This window comes from Nematolebias whitei, chromosome 2, assembly GCF_014905685.2.
Source record: "Nematolebias whitei isolate Nwh7 chromosome 2, NemWhi1, whole genome shotgun sequence".
NCBI classification, from domain to species: Eukaryota; Metazoa; Chordata; class Actinopteri; order Cyprinodontiformes; family Rivulidae; genus Nematolebias; species Nematolebias whitei.
Genome location: NC_056499.1, coordinates 37,814,448 through 37,829,639, shown reverse-complemented (window position 1 = coordinate 37,829,639; position 15,192 = coordinate 37,814,448). Strand labels below are relative to the sequence as shown.

The window sequence follows — 15,192 nt, the reverse complement described above, 5'->3', positions numbered from 1 at the left end:
CCACCCACCCACCCACCCATCCATCCATCCATCCATCCATCCATCCATCCATCCATCCATCCATCCATCCATCCATCCATCCATCCATCCATCCATCCATCCATCCATCCATCTATCCATGTATCCATCATGTATGTATGTATCTATGTATGTATATATATATAAAATATCTAAAATAGTTGCAAAAACAGAATTATCGTTTTCAAAATTTCTAACGTCAGATCAAGATTATCACATTTTTATAAGTATTCAAGCTTTAAAAGGAGTGCCTATAAAAAAATCCACACAATATAAATAAACTCATCATTTGTGCAGCAGATAATGGACTGATGAAAATATCTTAATGGTTATTCACACAAACTCACTTCTCAGTTCTATAGAGAATTATCATAGAACTAGCAGCTAAAGTGCTAAATGACAAAAAAGTCAACACTTTTGTTTGTTTTCTCAGACCTGATAATACTGTTTGGACTTTTTAAAGTTAAATAAATTGTTAATGCTTTGCTTTTATAAGTTCCTCTTGAATTAATTAAATCTGTTACAAAAAAAAAACTGCTGAAATGCAGAAAAAAGGAAACAGAGCTATAAAAACAAAGTTAAACTAAATCAAATTGTACTCTATTAAATGCTTGAAGCACAAAAGATGTAAACTGAGCATAACAAACAGTTCCTCTTTTTTTTACTAACCAAGCACAATTTCCTAAAACACTTTTTATACAATTAGAGCAATTGCAATCTCAGTTAATTAAAAAAAAAAACTTTTCTGTAAATACACTATTTTATAAAACCTGTATTTTGTCACCACATCAAATACACATTACTCATATTTTGAATTGTTTTGCCTACCACTGCCGCCCTAAAATACTTTTTGCACATATACTTTCCACGTGACTTGCTACTGGAAATAAATAAGTAACTATTTTACTTTTCTTTAAGCACTTTTAGGTTACAAAATATTTCCCAAAGTGTAAGTGCGGTGTAGAGAGAACCATTTAGAATAAAACATGAATTTATCTTTTATTATTTATTTATCTTTTTCTCATGTGATCACACAAATATACTGTGTACTGTTACCCTCTTGAAAGCCAGGAAGTGACATCATGATATCTTTCTGTGTTTAAAGCAGGTAAATGGGTTTAGTGTTCTGATCAAAGTATGAGGTTGACACCGTGCTTACAGATGTGATACAGTAGTTCTAAAACTTTCTCATTAAGTGTAAGTTTTTTCTAATTGAGTTTTTATTTATTTTTATTTTGGCATGTAAGCAATCATAAAATGTGCAATCTGCATGAATCAACCGTGTGTATTAAAATTTCACAGCAAAAAAGATGCAAAGTGACAACAAATATGTGTAGCCTATGTACAATTCTGGTAAATCTAGATTCCCAGACAGTCTGGGAGATTCGGTGTGACCAGAATCATTCAAGGGATTTTTCCAGAACCACAACAGGAAGTTTTTGGCAACACCTGAATCAACCACATCGTTATCATTAATTGTCCTGAACATGTGGCATTTTTATCTTTCTAGTCACACATATATTGTTAAGCAGTGATTTGTTTTTGTTTTGTTTTAGGATGAAACTGCCACCTGTGATGTGGTTTTGGCCCCGCCAGACATTTAAATACCTCATCTACGCTTGCTCAGTGGATCCAAAAACATCTGAGGACATTCATTATCTCGACGAGCCAGACAGACCTGGAACCGGTAAATTCCCTCCTAAGGCTGTTCTCGCCTTCCGAAGGGTTTGCTGGAACTGGGTTTGGATGGGGCAGAATTCTTTCCTCTTGAGTTCATCGTACACATCTAATAAAGTCTGCACACTGGCATGGAACAGCTCTTCCATTTCATCTGCACGTTTATTCTGGAAAAGGTCAATGTTTCAGCCGTAACAAGACACCTGTGATGAGGTGGGTCTAAAATTAAATTGGGAACAACAGATGTTGACCCAGTTTGTGTTAAGTGATTTGTGCGTGTGCCACCTCTGTATATAAAAAAGGTTTCTGCCTACCAGCTCTGTTATTTTGTAGATGTAGACCTTTCCTTTCTCCAAGCCTGCGCTGAAGAACATGGGTGCCGCCACCAAAAGGTTGTCAGTTATTCCGTCTCCATCAATGTCCACAGGTGCAATCTCACTCCCATAATAGGAGCCAATCTGAAAGAAACAGGATGCAAATATGCACATTGAATTTAAGCTTGAAACTAGTTTTCATTTGATTGCACTGCCATCTGGAATAATGCTTTGCTGTAATATAAAGTTCCCTCTGTGCTAAAATGACTGATTTCTTTCCTGCTGCCTCTTAAACTTCGTCTGATTTGTGTTTGATGTATTGATGAGCTCCAGCTTTTGAACTGGAATATTGCAGACAAATGGTGGCGCTTATTGAGTCATAGCAAACGGTCAGTCCTGATGCTTTCCCTGATGCTCAAGCTGTGACAGCTTTACTGAGAGAGTTTGGGCCTGACGCTGAAATACACAGAACATCTGATGGTTTGAAATATATTTGAAACATCTGCCTATAAAATGAAAAGGCTTTCTGATCAAAGTGAGTTTTCAAGAGACAAGAAAAAAAACATCTGCTGTTCTGGACGACTTGTTAATGACGAGAGACATTGTTACAGTCTGCGTAGTGTTGCCAGGTATGAGAAAAGTGATCATTAACATAAAGAACTTAATTCCTTAGTAATTACCATATTTAAACTGAATCACTTTGGACTCTGGGATTTCACTCCAAGAGATGATTTGCCAATAACTTTGTCTAAACAACAAAGTTCGTTGAACCATTTGGGTCTTACATGAGCCAGCACCACCATAAAGTTTAACATGTTTTGTGTTTGCACTGCAGATGACCAACATATTCTCATTTTATTGAGCTTCAAATCCAACTTTATATTTGGAGCTTTGCCTTTCATCGAGTCTATAGACTACAAGAAATCCAAGGGGTAAGTACCATTCAATGTTTTAACCCTTCCACCTCATCCTCCCCCTATGTTTTGCATGTCCATGCCAAGGGCCTTGTGCAATGAAGGGGGAGGGTGAAAATGTAGGGCTATTTGAGATTTTCAGGGTCACACTTTAAACAAATAGTGACAAAACTATTTGTCATAAACATTTCAATATCACAAGAGTAATTTTAATGTCTACTACATTGTATTTAGTGCTTTATGTAAGATATTGTTTATAGTCTTTCTAAACATGCATAAAATTGTATTACAGACCGTCTCATATTAAATAACTTTTTGAACAGCATGCTGGAACTTTCTGTAAAAAGACAATAGATGGCATGTTGGCTTCTTGAAGCTGTATTCTGTTTTGTAGTTAAATATTTTAGCCATCTTATCTCATAGTAACTTCAAAATAAGGACCTGGGAAACGTTCAGAATTTGGAGTTAGCACTAGAAAATGAGATTCAGCTAGAACATAATGAGTCTATGAAAACAAGCTTGTCTAAATTCATACAGTTATCACTGAAAAATGATTTCAATACTTTGCAAATACCAGCAAACCGTGGTTAGCAACAATTAAATAATAAAAACAAAAACTCTCACATGCCTAAATATGACTTCTGTGCAACCTCTTGTTTGCAGTAGACTAGTTTTGATCTGGATTCTTAGCATATTGCAATATGTACAAACATTATTACAACTTGGTGGCATGGTGGCGCAGTTGGTAGAGCTGTCGCCTACAGCTACAATGGATTATTACAACTATACTATGATTGTCCTTGCCTGAGAAATCCTGGGGTTCAGATCCCGGACGAGCCCCAGATTTATGTTACAATCTGGCTTGTTGAACCACAAGGTAAAATGGAGAATTAATATACCGTTGAGAGTTGACATTTAACAACCAATAAAAGCCCACAACAAACCACTGCAGTCAGGCAGCCAGCAGCCCCATGTTCTACTCAAGCTTTGACAGGCGTGTACTAAATTCACACCTTTACAGGTGCAGCTATTACTGACAATAAAGCGAGCCTGTCGCTCAATCACTGTTCCGCCAGTGAAGAAGCAGAAGGCATAACAACATAACATAAACATAAAGAGATAACTCTTTATGATATTTATTTTCAAAATTGATTACCCATTTTTTTTAAATAATTTGATCTAAACTCTGTCCATCAAAAGAAAGTAGACCGCTGATGTTTATTCATAAAATCATAATAAAAATACATTTTGCTGATAATTACAAGTTCATGTGTTAAACTAAAGTAATTGAATATTTGTAGTCCATTATACATAGTGAGTTACTGGACTGTCGGATTGTTCACTAGATCTTGAACACAATTTCAGAAGGAAAAAATATTGGACCTAATGTGACGGAGTCCTAAATTAATGACCCCTTTTTGGTCTAACTTTTTTCTTCTTGCAGACATGAGTATCTCTGTCTAAACTTTATTTTTCTATTTTTTTGTTGGTTCAGTTGTGGCAGTGACTGTACCTGGTGACCTTTGAGTGAGTGCAGGATGGTCAGGTTGCCTGAATTATTCAAAGTGAAGATGATGACTTTGCCGGTGTGGTTGAATCGTGGAGCTCCTGCGACCAACAAACGACCATTTCTCGATGACACCACAGATGTTACAGTGTAACCTGGCAATGTGACACACAGACAAACACACATTACAGTTTTACTCACTGGCAACAAACCTTCTGAAGATGTAACATAGAGTTAAATAAAACAACTACAGGGTGCATTGGTCATGTGATGTGCGTCACTTTAGCAACAGCAGCCATAACCAGAGAAGGCTAGCATCTGGACTTAGCATTGTTGTAGATACTGGCAAAATAGCCAACAGCAAGGGTTGATTATGTAAAAATTGTAAACAATTATTAAATGATAAAAATTATATAATGATAATATTAATGAAAATGTTATTAATATAATGTTAGAATGTATATATAAGCCATCTAATGTATATAAAATGTAAAAATGCCACAAAGATGTGTGTGCTACTGTTGTACCAACCGAAGAGAAATGGGAATATGTGTCTTATTTCACAAGTAAGCATATTTTAGCTTATTTAGCTCAATGTGAATGTTATGCGACCATAATTGAAGCTAATAATGTAACCATTTAAAATGAAAATGACTCTATAAAGCCAATGTAAGCACTGGTAATTATTATGTTGGCTAGTAGATATTAGCTTCTGTGGCATGTGTTGTTATACAGTTTGTAGCACTTTGCTGAATCATGCTACAATTTAGCACAAATTATTAAAATATACAATCTGGTATTGCTTCAATTTTATGTAATATTTCCACATTGTTATTTTTGACTTTTTTTTAGGTTTGCATTACACAAACCTGACCTACTGAGAAGATGGTTAGTCAAAATAAGTAGAGACAAGTGTCATTCTTCAGTGCATCACCGGGTCTGCAGTGAACATTTTCTAAATGTTGACTATAGAACAGGTCAATAATATTAAATGTATGTTATTTCAATATTGTTACGCAATGCATTTTATGTGTATTCTTTAAATATTTTCCTTATCTATCATCTACTGGATTGTTGAATGAAATTGACAATGTTTATCAATTCTATTAATTTATTGTAAAAATATTACAAATGACACAGATCAAGTTGGGCTCGTTGTTAATCAAGTAGTTGTTTTGTCAACTGAGAGATGTTGCTCTCTTTAGACGCCATGTTGGCTCTTCCTTGATGTCACAGATGCAAGCCGTGGGCGGGACAGGGACTGCGCTCTGTAGTTCTCTTATTTAACTATGAGATGTTACCATTTGTCACCTGAGTGATTCATTCTCTGTGGTGTCTTGTTTATCAGTGAAACCTTAGTAGGGTTATCAGGGACTGTAGTCTGCTCCACTCTTTGTTTAAGCACAGTTAAACAGTCTTCAGGAGGTCATTTTCTGTGCTCAGATTAATTTTATTAACCATACCTAAGGTTCATGCTGATTGTGGCAAAAAATTCTTGTAGTTTGTTGCTCCCTCAGACTGGAGTCAACTGAAAATCTTGAAGTTGAAGAACTTAGTCTCAATGTGTTTATGGACATTCTTAATCAAACCAGCCACTAGGGAGCACAAGCCAGTGTATCTCTTGTGCCGGTCCCAAGCCCGGGTAAATGGTGAGGGTTGTGTCAGGAAGGACATCGAATGAAAAACACTTTTGCCAAAACCATAATGCGAGTTCATCAAAGCAAAACCATACCAGATTGGTCGAGGCCCGGGTTAACAACGACCGCCACCGGTGCTGTTGACAAACAGGGTGCCAGTGGAATTTGTTCTACTGTTAGTCGAGGACCACGAAGAGGGAAATGTGTCAGGAGACAGAGGTGAAGAGGAAAGTCGAGAATGTAGTACTGAGGGTTGCACCTCTAAATGTGGGGACAATGACAGGCAAAGGTAGAGAGCTGGCTGACATGATGCAGAGAAGGAAGGTAGATGCCGTATGTATCCAAGAGACCAAGTGGAAGGGCAGCAAGGTTCACAGCATTGGAGCAGGGTTTACACTGTTTTACCATGGTGTGGAAAGAAAGATAAATGGAAGCTAAAGGAACAGAGGTCACAAAGGTGCAGGACTTCAAATACTTTGGGTCCACTGACCAGGAAAATGGTGAGTGTGGTGAAGATATCAAAAAAGGAGACTAGGCAGGATGGAGTGGATGGAGAAAAGTTTCAGGAGTGACTTGCGAAAAAAGCAAAGGTTAAAGAAAAAGTTTACAAAACAGTTGTGAGACCAGCTATGTTGTATGGTCTGGAGACAGAGACACTGATAAAAACAAGACAGGAGACAGAACTGGAAGTGGCAGAACTGAAGTTGTTGAGGTTCTCCTTAGGAGTGACAAGGATGGATAAGATTAGGAATGAGATCATCAGAGGTACAGCACAGGTTGAACAACTGGGAGATAAAGTTAGAGAGGCCAGACTGAGAAGGTTTGGACATGTCCAGAGGAGGGACAGTGGGTATACTGGTAGAACAATGTTGCAAATCTAGCTGCCTGGAAAAAGAGGATGCAGTTCAATTCAATTCAATTCATTTCAGTTTATTTATATAGCGCCAAAGCCAATTAGTAAAGTTCTCTATCTAATGAAGTTAGAGAGGACATGGAGGTAGTTGGAGTGAGGACAGAGTAAGATGGAGGAGGAGGACTTGCTGTGGTGACCCCTGAAGAGGGAAAAGCCAAAAGAAGAAGACGACGATGAAGATTCTTAATCAGTCTGTAAATGACATGTTTGACTGTAAATGTTTTAAGTGATATTGAATTCTATTTTAGTCTCATTTTTAAAAATGGTTTGGATATTTGTGGTTTGATAGTTGGTAATGTGCATGTGCTGCCGCCATTCTTGGTCAGGTCACACTTGAAAAATAGATTTTTAATTTCAGTGAGCTCTACTGGCTTAAATAAAGGAGAATAAAGTTATAGTCTGACCTAGTTGATGTTTTTAAAACCAGTTTTTATGACTCAAGGAAAATTAATTAACTAAAGTTGCAATATGAGAACTGCAAACCCCGAGCCACATTTTAGTATGTCCCCGTTTTTGATTTATTTAATGTTCTCTTTTCCAAATGAACATTTTGTTATTTTTTCCACATTTGTGTCATTTTCATACCTCTTTGATCCCAGTTTGAATATTCTCTGTGCCAATTATGTATTCACCTTTATTGCTTTTGTGCTTGGATTGGCTTTTATTGGCAGCCAGCAGGACAAGCTCAAATACAATCCACTGATGGTAAAAGCAGAGGTCTGTGGTGTTGAAATGAGATGGCGGTGTTTATGTTGGAGACCATGCAGGCAATGGGTACACTCTTTAAAGGAGCGCTGCAGCAAGGACAAGTGGTGTTTAATACTAAAACCTGTTTGTGACTCTTCTAAAAATATAAAATGTGAACAAAAGCCTAGGACTGATGTCTGAGGGAGCTAAAGTCTTAAGCTTAAACAAATATATGTCCTGCATTTCACCACTCTTTTTAATTTTTTCTTGTCGACTTTTACTGTTCGAATAAAGCATGATGCTACTCACCTAAGTAGGCACCATGATTTTTGAGCTCTTCAGGAAACTCCTGCATGTAGGATGACTTAGGAGGAATCACCTTCCCTTGCCGCGTCTCTTTCAGCACCGCTCCGTTCCAGTCATAAGCACCTACAGCACCCACCAAAATGCCATCCTGTAGGAGATTGCACATTTATTGTATATAAATATACTGTTTGTGCAACAATCACACATGTATTCATTACTGTACATTATAAAATTTAAGTAACTTGTTACTCATTAGGGAGCACAGTAAGAGGCTCAAGTTCAAGTTGTGTTTATTTGTCTTATCTGAGGTTAACACAAGGTTAACAGTACAATGAAATGATTAGGATGCGAATAACTGATTTCACTCACTATAAAAATCAAAGAACAAACAAACAAGACATACTAAAGCATCAAAAAGAGTACAAAAATAAAGTACCAAAAAGTGAAAAATAAATTATAATATTTAAAACGTCCTAAAGAGAGAGATAGTAAACAACAACATGGTAGAATATTCAACCTTTATTTATACAGGTTAATCCAATTGAGCCCCGAGCACTCATTTACAAGAGAGACCTGAATTTTTTAACAAAGACATGATATGACAGGTTATTGCACAGGTAGTGACACTGAGATTGAATTATGAAGGTAAGGTAGATACATATATACTATATCATACATGGTACATCCTAGTATCAGCCTAGATACAGCCTTCATAGTGTAGCAGCAATAAATAATAAACATATTAGTTGTCACAAGCTATTAGTCATATTAGGTGTCACAGATGTGGCTTGGTGCAATGCTGTTGCCAGTTGTTTAGTGTTATTTATCGAAAGTTTAGTAGTCTGACAGCCTGTGGATAATAACTGTCCTTAAGTCTTTTTGTATGTGCCTGAAGGTAGTAGACAGAAGAGTCCTTGTGCTGGGTGGGTGTGATCCTTAATGATGCTGCGTGCTTTACGCATACATTGGCTGTGGTAGATGTCCTGGATGGTGTGGAGACTAAACCAGTGATGTCCTCTGTTGTTTGCACCACCCTCTGTAGAGCTTTCCGGCTCTGACTGATGCAGTTCATGTACCACCCTGTGATGCAGCCTGCCAGCAGACTCTCAATGGTGCAGCTATAAAAGTTAGTGAGGATGCTGGTGTTCGTACCAAACTTCTTTAGTCTTCTTAGGAAGTAGACTCTTTGTCTGGCTTTCTTGACCACAGTGTCTGTATGTAATGTCCAGGACAGATCCTCGGTGATGTGAATGCGGAAGAACTTGAAGCTGCTGACATGCTCCACCTTAGCGTTGTTTATGTAGATGGTGGAGTGCTGACCTCCACTCTGTTTCCTGAAGTCCACTATCATCTCCTTTGTTTTGCTGACATTTAGAGAGAGGTTATTTTCATGACACCAGCTGGTCAGTGATTTCACCTCACCTCTGTAGGCACTCTTGTTGTTGTTGGTGATGAGACCCAAGATGGTGGTGTCATCAACATTATTGAGGATGACGTTAGAGCTGTGCTTGGCAGTACAGTCATGTGTAAATAGTGAGTATAGGAGTGGACTGAGGACACAGCCCTAAGGCGTACCGGTGCTGAGGACTAATGTGGAGGAGAGGTGATTTCCGATTCTCACTACCTGTGGTGAGGAAGTCCAGTGTCCAGCAACAGATGGACTTCTCCAGGCCCAATGTGGTGAGCTTGGAGACCCGCTTGGAAGGGATTATGGTGTTGAATGCTGAGCTGTAGTCAATAAAGAGCATTCTCACATAGATGTTTTCCTTCTCCAGATGGCTGAGGAAGGTGTGAACTGCTAAAGCAATAGCATCATCTCAGTTTAGATTCTGCCAGATTTTTGATTACTTCATTCAATTTGTAGTGAAATGTGATAAACACAAACTCACTAGTGCTTACACTATTTACACAAGTGGTTAAACACGAACTCAGCGATAGTTTAGCTGTAGTGTAGTGAACTAGACCTCCTACATCAATCTGTCTCTGAAGACCTTCAGGGGACAGGAACTGTCATTTCATTGATTTGAATCCAGAACACAAATTATCTCATCAAGAGACTATTTTTAATCAATTGAAAGAACACTCTTCATTTTATTATATTATCATTACAATATCTTGATAATCAAAAGTGTGTTTAGTTCATACCATTTCTAATGTTGAAGTAAATCACTCATTTAAATCAACTGTGAAACAGTATTAATGATTTTTAAACCTCATTAGACTTAGATCATACAAGTTCAATGTCTATTTACAAAGTAATTGTGCATTTTACTCCTCTGTCTGAATGAGGAGTGGGTATAGCCACAATTGTTACAGAAGAGGTATTTCTATTAAAGTTGAAACTGTTTGAGATTATTTTCTATGCTGTTGTATCAATATAACAGCTTTCACAGATTTCCACTTTTAGAAAAAAATACTATACTTTATTGTAAGACAACTCTTTGTTTTCTGCATTTGAGATGTTTCTGGGTTTTTTTGTTTTTTTTTTTTTTATCACACCTGGATTTGTTTTTCAGCATTCTTTAATCTTTTGTTGAGGTGAGTGTATACGGTAAGTTAGCCTTAAATTAAGCGATGAATGCATACTTTTATAAGCTGTGGTTAAATTATTGGATCTCTAATCTCAGGAATGTCTCAACTGACTGATTAACCAACAGCCACAACAAATACAGAGCCCTACTGCGATGCTAACCACATACGTTCTGTTACTACAAAAGTAGGAAACAAAGCAAATTCAGTGAGACGGATCCCCGTCTTATAAAATATAAAAACAAAAAAGATCAACTCAACTGCAAAGTCTGACTTGCTGAGTCTTTAATGTCTGTTCTTTGATTTGAGTTTCAAAAAAGGAAATAAAACAGCTACTGTAACACAGGGAAGCAAGAGGAAGGGTTTCTATATTCTGCAGTTCAACATACTTTGTGTTTCTGACTGAGGTTGTAGGGTTTCTCTGCATAATAATTTTCTGTTTTCTTGTAGTTCACAATATTGTCTACAACACATTTTCCAGCTTATTAGCATGGTCTGGAAAACCAATGGTTGTCTTCCTGAAAGACAGATTTGCCGGCTCACCACATTTGCACAACGTCACTCTTTAGCAGCTGCATTACGCCACTGTGGTTTATCGGTTTAGGCCAAAATGATCTCTATGGCAAACCGTTCAGCCTCATAAACCAGTGACCTATTTCTGCTGCAGTTACATGCACGGACATATGCCTCACTTTGGCTTGAATGTCTACTCTTTGTTGTACTGACATTTCCAGTTCTGTGCTTCTAAAAATATATACATATTTAGAAAGCATATACATTAAAAGTTCTATGTTTAACAAAGAAAGGAAGGATGTAATAAAAGATACTAAACAGATTTATTGTTTTTAATTAAAGCAGAGCCTTGATTTTTCTTTCCATTATCTTATAGCTACATAAAATTGCAGATGGAAAATTGTGCAATGTATTTAAATGTACTGACATCTGTGCAGTATATGACATTAGATTCATTCAAAGTTGACACTAATTACATTCAGTAAAACCATCTGGGCCCTCAGGACTGTTTTTCTCTATTAAAACATGAACATTCTTTCCAAAACGTTATCCTACGCTCAACACTCAAGATGGTCTTGTGAAGTATCTCTGGAATCTGGCCCAATAGACAAAATTTCCAGCCATTCTAGTCACCCAGCTGCAAACTGTGCTATATGTTCATTTTCTCGTAGATTTAATCTAGTTTCCCTTTGCGAACTCAAGAGTGAAAGGAATTTGAAATATTAAAGCCACTACATCAACAAATGTACCGTAAAATATCGGGAGGAGCGGAATGACTACAGTTAGGAATAGCAGGTACAGTAGAGGTGATGTGTCTTATTTTATTTTTCCAGATGTGCAGCACCGAAGCCAGCACACCTGCCACTTAGAGGCAAACAAAAACTCATGGGAAGTTAAAGAAAAAGAAGTCATTCTGAGTAAGACTGTCCTAGTCCTGTCCAGGCTCTCACTAATATGTTTCACTGGGGGGGAAGTGGTGCTTTATTTCCCACTGTTGTATGGTTGAAAAGGAAAAAAAAAAACCTGTCTGCATGCCAGTTGCTCCTAAATCAGGATGACCTAAACCTCTGGGGCAACGCAACAGGCCTCTCAGAGGGAATAAGACTGATAAACGTCCCATTGTGGGAAGGAGTTTTGAAGCGGCAGAAACTGAGACAATGTGTGTTGTTTTACACTCTGACAGATGGTGTGAGACAGCGGGATAGCAAAAGTCAGACTCACCTCCACGTTATGTGCGGAAAAACCTGCCTGTGACATCTGGAGGCCAAACGCTGTCCCATTCTTACTGGTTCCTGTGTAAACAAGCCAGACTTTAAAGTTTGAAGCATTCCAGATGCAGACTTTCAAGCCACAGTCAATTTTTAGGAGGAAAACCATTATAGTCTTAAAATAAGTGTTTCAAACGCATGCATATTTTCAGGTACTAAATGGAGGAACGAGGCAGTGACTTTTCTAGACTAGTTGAAGAAGCAAAAACACAAAGTTTTCACTTGCAATCACACTCAGTGACACAAACACTGAAATTTGAACCAAAATATGGTAAACAGACTGTAGTTATATATCACCTTTATATCTTATCAAGATACTTAAAGCACTTTACAACACAATCAGTGCCCTCATTTACCCATTCATCCAGCACTCTACTAGATCTATACAAAGATTTATCGTTGCTTTATTACATTCATACACCGATGGGACATGCATCGGAGGCAATGAGGAGTTCAGTGTCTTGCCCAGGGACACTTAAGCATGTGACTTATTTTATTATTAACATTTATTGAAACAGGCAAATCCCATTGAGATCACAGGTCTCTTTTGCAGGGGAGGCCTGGACCTGAAGGCAGCTAACATGCATGTTTTTGGTCTGTGGGAGGAAACCGGAGTACCCGAAGAAAACCCACGCAAGCACGAGAAGAACATGCAAACTCCACACAGAAAGACCCTAGGTCTAACCGGGGATTGAACCCAGGACCTACTTGCTGTGAGGCAACAGTGCTAACCAATGAGCCATCGTGCTGCCACGTAGACTGCTGGTGGAATCGAACCTCCAGCTCTTGCATTGAAGGACGACTACTCTAACCACTCAGCCACAGCTGCCCCTTATACAGGGAGTTTGTATGGATTTTATGAAATAATATAGTTCTATTACATTTGAATTACAGAAACTAAAAAGAATTCAAGGCATGCTCCAGATGGTAGCAACAACTCTGTGACTATTTTGAGAGCAAATATTTTTCACCAATTTTTTCAATTTTTTCAAACAGGATAAAAACCACAGCAACACATGCAAGGACATTGAAAAGGATGGCAAATATTTCAAGAAATTCTGGAAATTCCCTCGCAAATATTGTTTGTAATTTGTCACCAACAGTCAGAGCTCATTGTTACTACCTTAATACTAACCCTAACCCTAACCTTTATAATGGATAGATAAATCAACACATCTTGCTTTGAAGCTTTTACAACTTATGTTTATTACAGGCAGGTTTTCATGCAGATAAAGCACTAAATGTACAGAATTAAAAGAGCTGAGTTAAAATTAGGTTTTTTTGCACAACCTTCCAGGCTGAAGATGCGTTCTCCAAGAGCATCCACGATATCTTTCAGTGCAGCCTCATCAGTCACATTAAAGAAGTGTTTATCATCTGGGTCACTGGCAATGTACTTGATTTCATTGAGGAAGGTCTCTGGGTTGATTCCTCGGCGGTTGTAGTAACCGAGCACCTGTGAAGGTGAGATTTTGACATTCTGTCACTACATATTTAAAGAGCATGAAGAACATCCACCAGTACAAGTAATCACACAGAACCGTGACAAACTAATGGCATCCCTCTGAGAAGGGTTCAGGAGCTTGGTGTCCTATAAAAATGTCTGTGTTGTCACCATTTCCAACTGCTTTTTGGCCAGATGATGTCAGAGTTTTTGTTCAGACAACTGCCATAAGCTTAGTGACACCCATTAACTCCACTAGCAGTGCCAATAACCAATGAGCTCTGTGGTCAGAAGGGCATCATTTACACCTTTAACTACACCAACAGAACACAGCTTGGAGCTCTGAGAGGCTTTAAAATAGTATCTGGAGAGACTTCTGGAAAGACCTGTTTTAGCTAAGCACAATGAGGTCACCTCAGTAATATTTATGGTGTTTCAAAGCTGTGTAGAAAACTTATTAGCCACAAGAAAACCAGTAAACCAAGAAAAAGCCTAGCATAATATACCACAAATCCAGTTAAGAACTGGTCTGGTAGACTCACAGCTATGGCGTAACGGGTGATGTCATCCTTCTCACAGTCCTCGATAACTTGCTGGAGATCAGGGCTGTCATGGGACTCACCATCAGTTATCACTATCATCACCTTCTTGGCACCTCGTCGACCTCCCTGTTTGAAAGCTTGTGAGCTGTGAGAACACGTTTGATATCTTCAGTCAAATAAACTGCAGAAGAAGAGACTAGTGAGGAAATGGAGACATCTTACCGTGCTGTGCTGATGCCAAGAGCCGTGTTGGTCTCCTCTCCACCACGCTGGTCAATGCTGCGGGCTCTTTCTACCACCTCCTCCACTGATTTATATTCACTGAGTTGGAATTCATGGACCACCTTCTCACCATATTGAACAACTCCAACCTGTTCAAGAAAACATTAAAACTTAATAAAACATGTCAGAGCTTTGCCTTTCTATGTTGATTTATAATTCCATTTAAACTGAAAACATACTTAAATTAAAGGAACTTGTAATGATCAAATGATCATCAAACATGATTTTAGGTTGCCACGGCAATGTTAACTATGTGGTTACATGTCTGACAAGAACTGAAAATTTATTAATGTTTTAACTCAAACTTCTGTTGTCAGAAAAATTACAAATTTCTAATAAGAGCTTTGGAAAAGTGAGAACCACAAGAACACCCTGCACAGACTGAAAAAAATTTTGTGATTCTGAGGTAGACTAGGTGAACTTTTGGGGTCCTCTACCACAAACTATTACTTAATTGAGGTAAAAACACATTGTGGGAAAGAAAGAAAATTTATATTTAATTTTTTTCAAAAATTATGTTTGTTGGAGTAAAACTGGGAACATCTATCTATCTATCTATCCATCCATCCATCCATCCATCCATCCATCCATCCATCCATCCATCCATCCATCCATCCATCCATCCATCCATCCATCCGTCC

The 15,192-nt window shown here is 38.0% G+C and overlaps 2 protein-coding genes across 2 annotated transcripts in view; both read right to left on the bottom strand.

The window, feature by feature from the left end:
* LOC119424126 (GRAM domain-containing protein 2A-like) overlaps positions 1–15,192 on the bottom strand; it is a 975,280-nt gene that overhangs the window by 678,674 nt on the left and 281,414 nt on the right. The window lies entirely within an intron of this gene.
* The window catches only part of itga11a (integrin, alpha 11a), a 77,246-nt gene that overhangs the window by 24,350 nt on the left and 37,704 nt on the right, over positions 1–15,192 (bottom strand). Inside the window, exons 7-13 of the mRNA XM_037691557.1 lie at positions 14,492–14,640; positions 14,270–14,414; positions 13,574–13,739; positions 12,237–12,307; positions 7,977–8,121; positions 4,437–4,585; positions 2,010–2,153 (exon numbers count right to left, since the gene is read on the bottom strand). Coding sequence (XP_037547485.1) covers positions 2,010–2,153; positions 4,437–4,585; positions 7,977–8,121; positions 12,237–12,307; positions 13,574–13,739; positions 14,270–14,414; positions 14,492–14,640 — 969 coding nt within the window. The remainder of the gene's footprint in view (positions 1–2,009; positions 2,154–4,436; positions 4,586–7,976; positions 8,122–12,236; positions 12,308–13,573; positions 13,740–14,269; positions 14,415–14,491; positions 14,641–15,192) is intronic.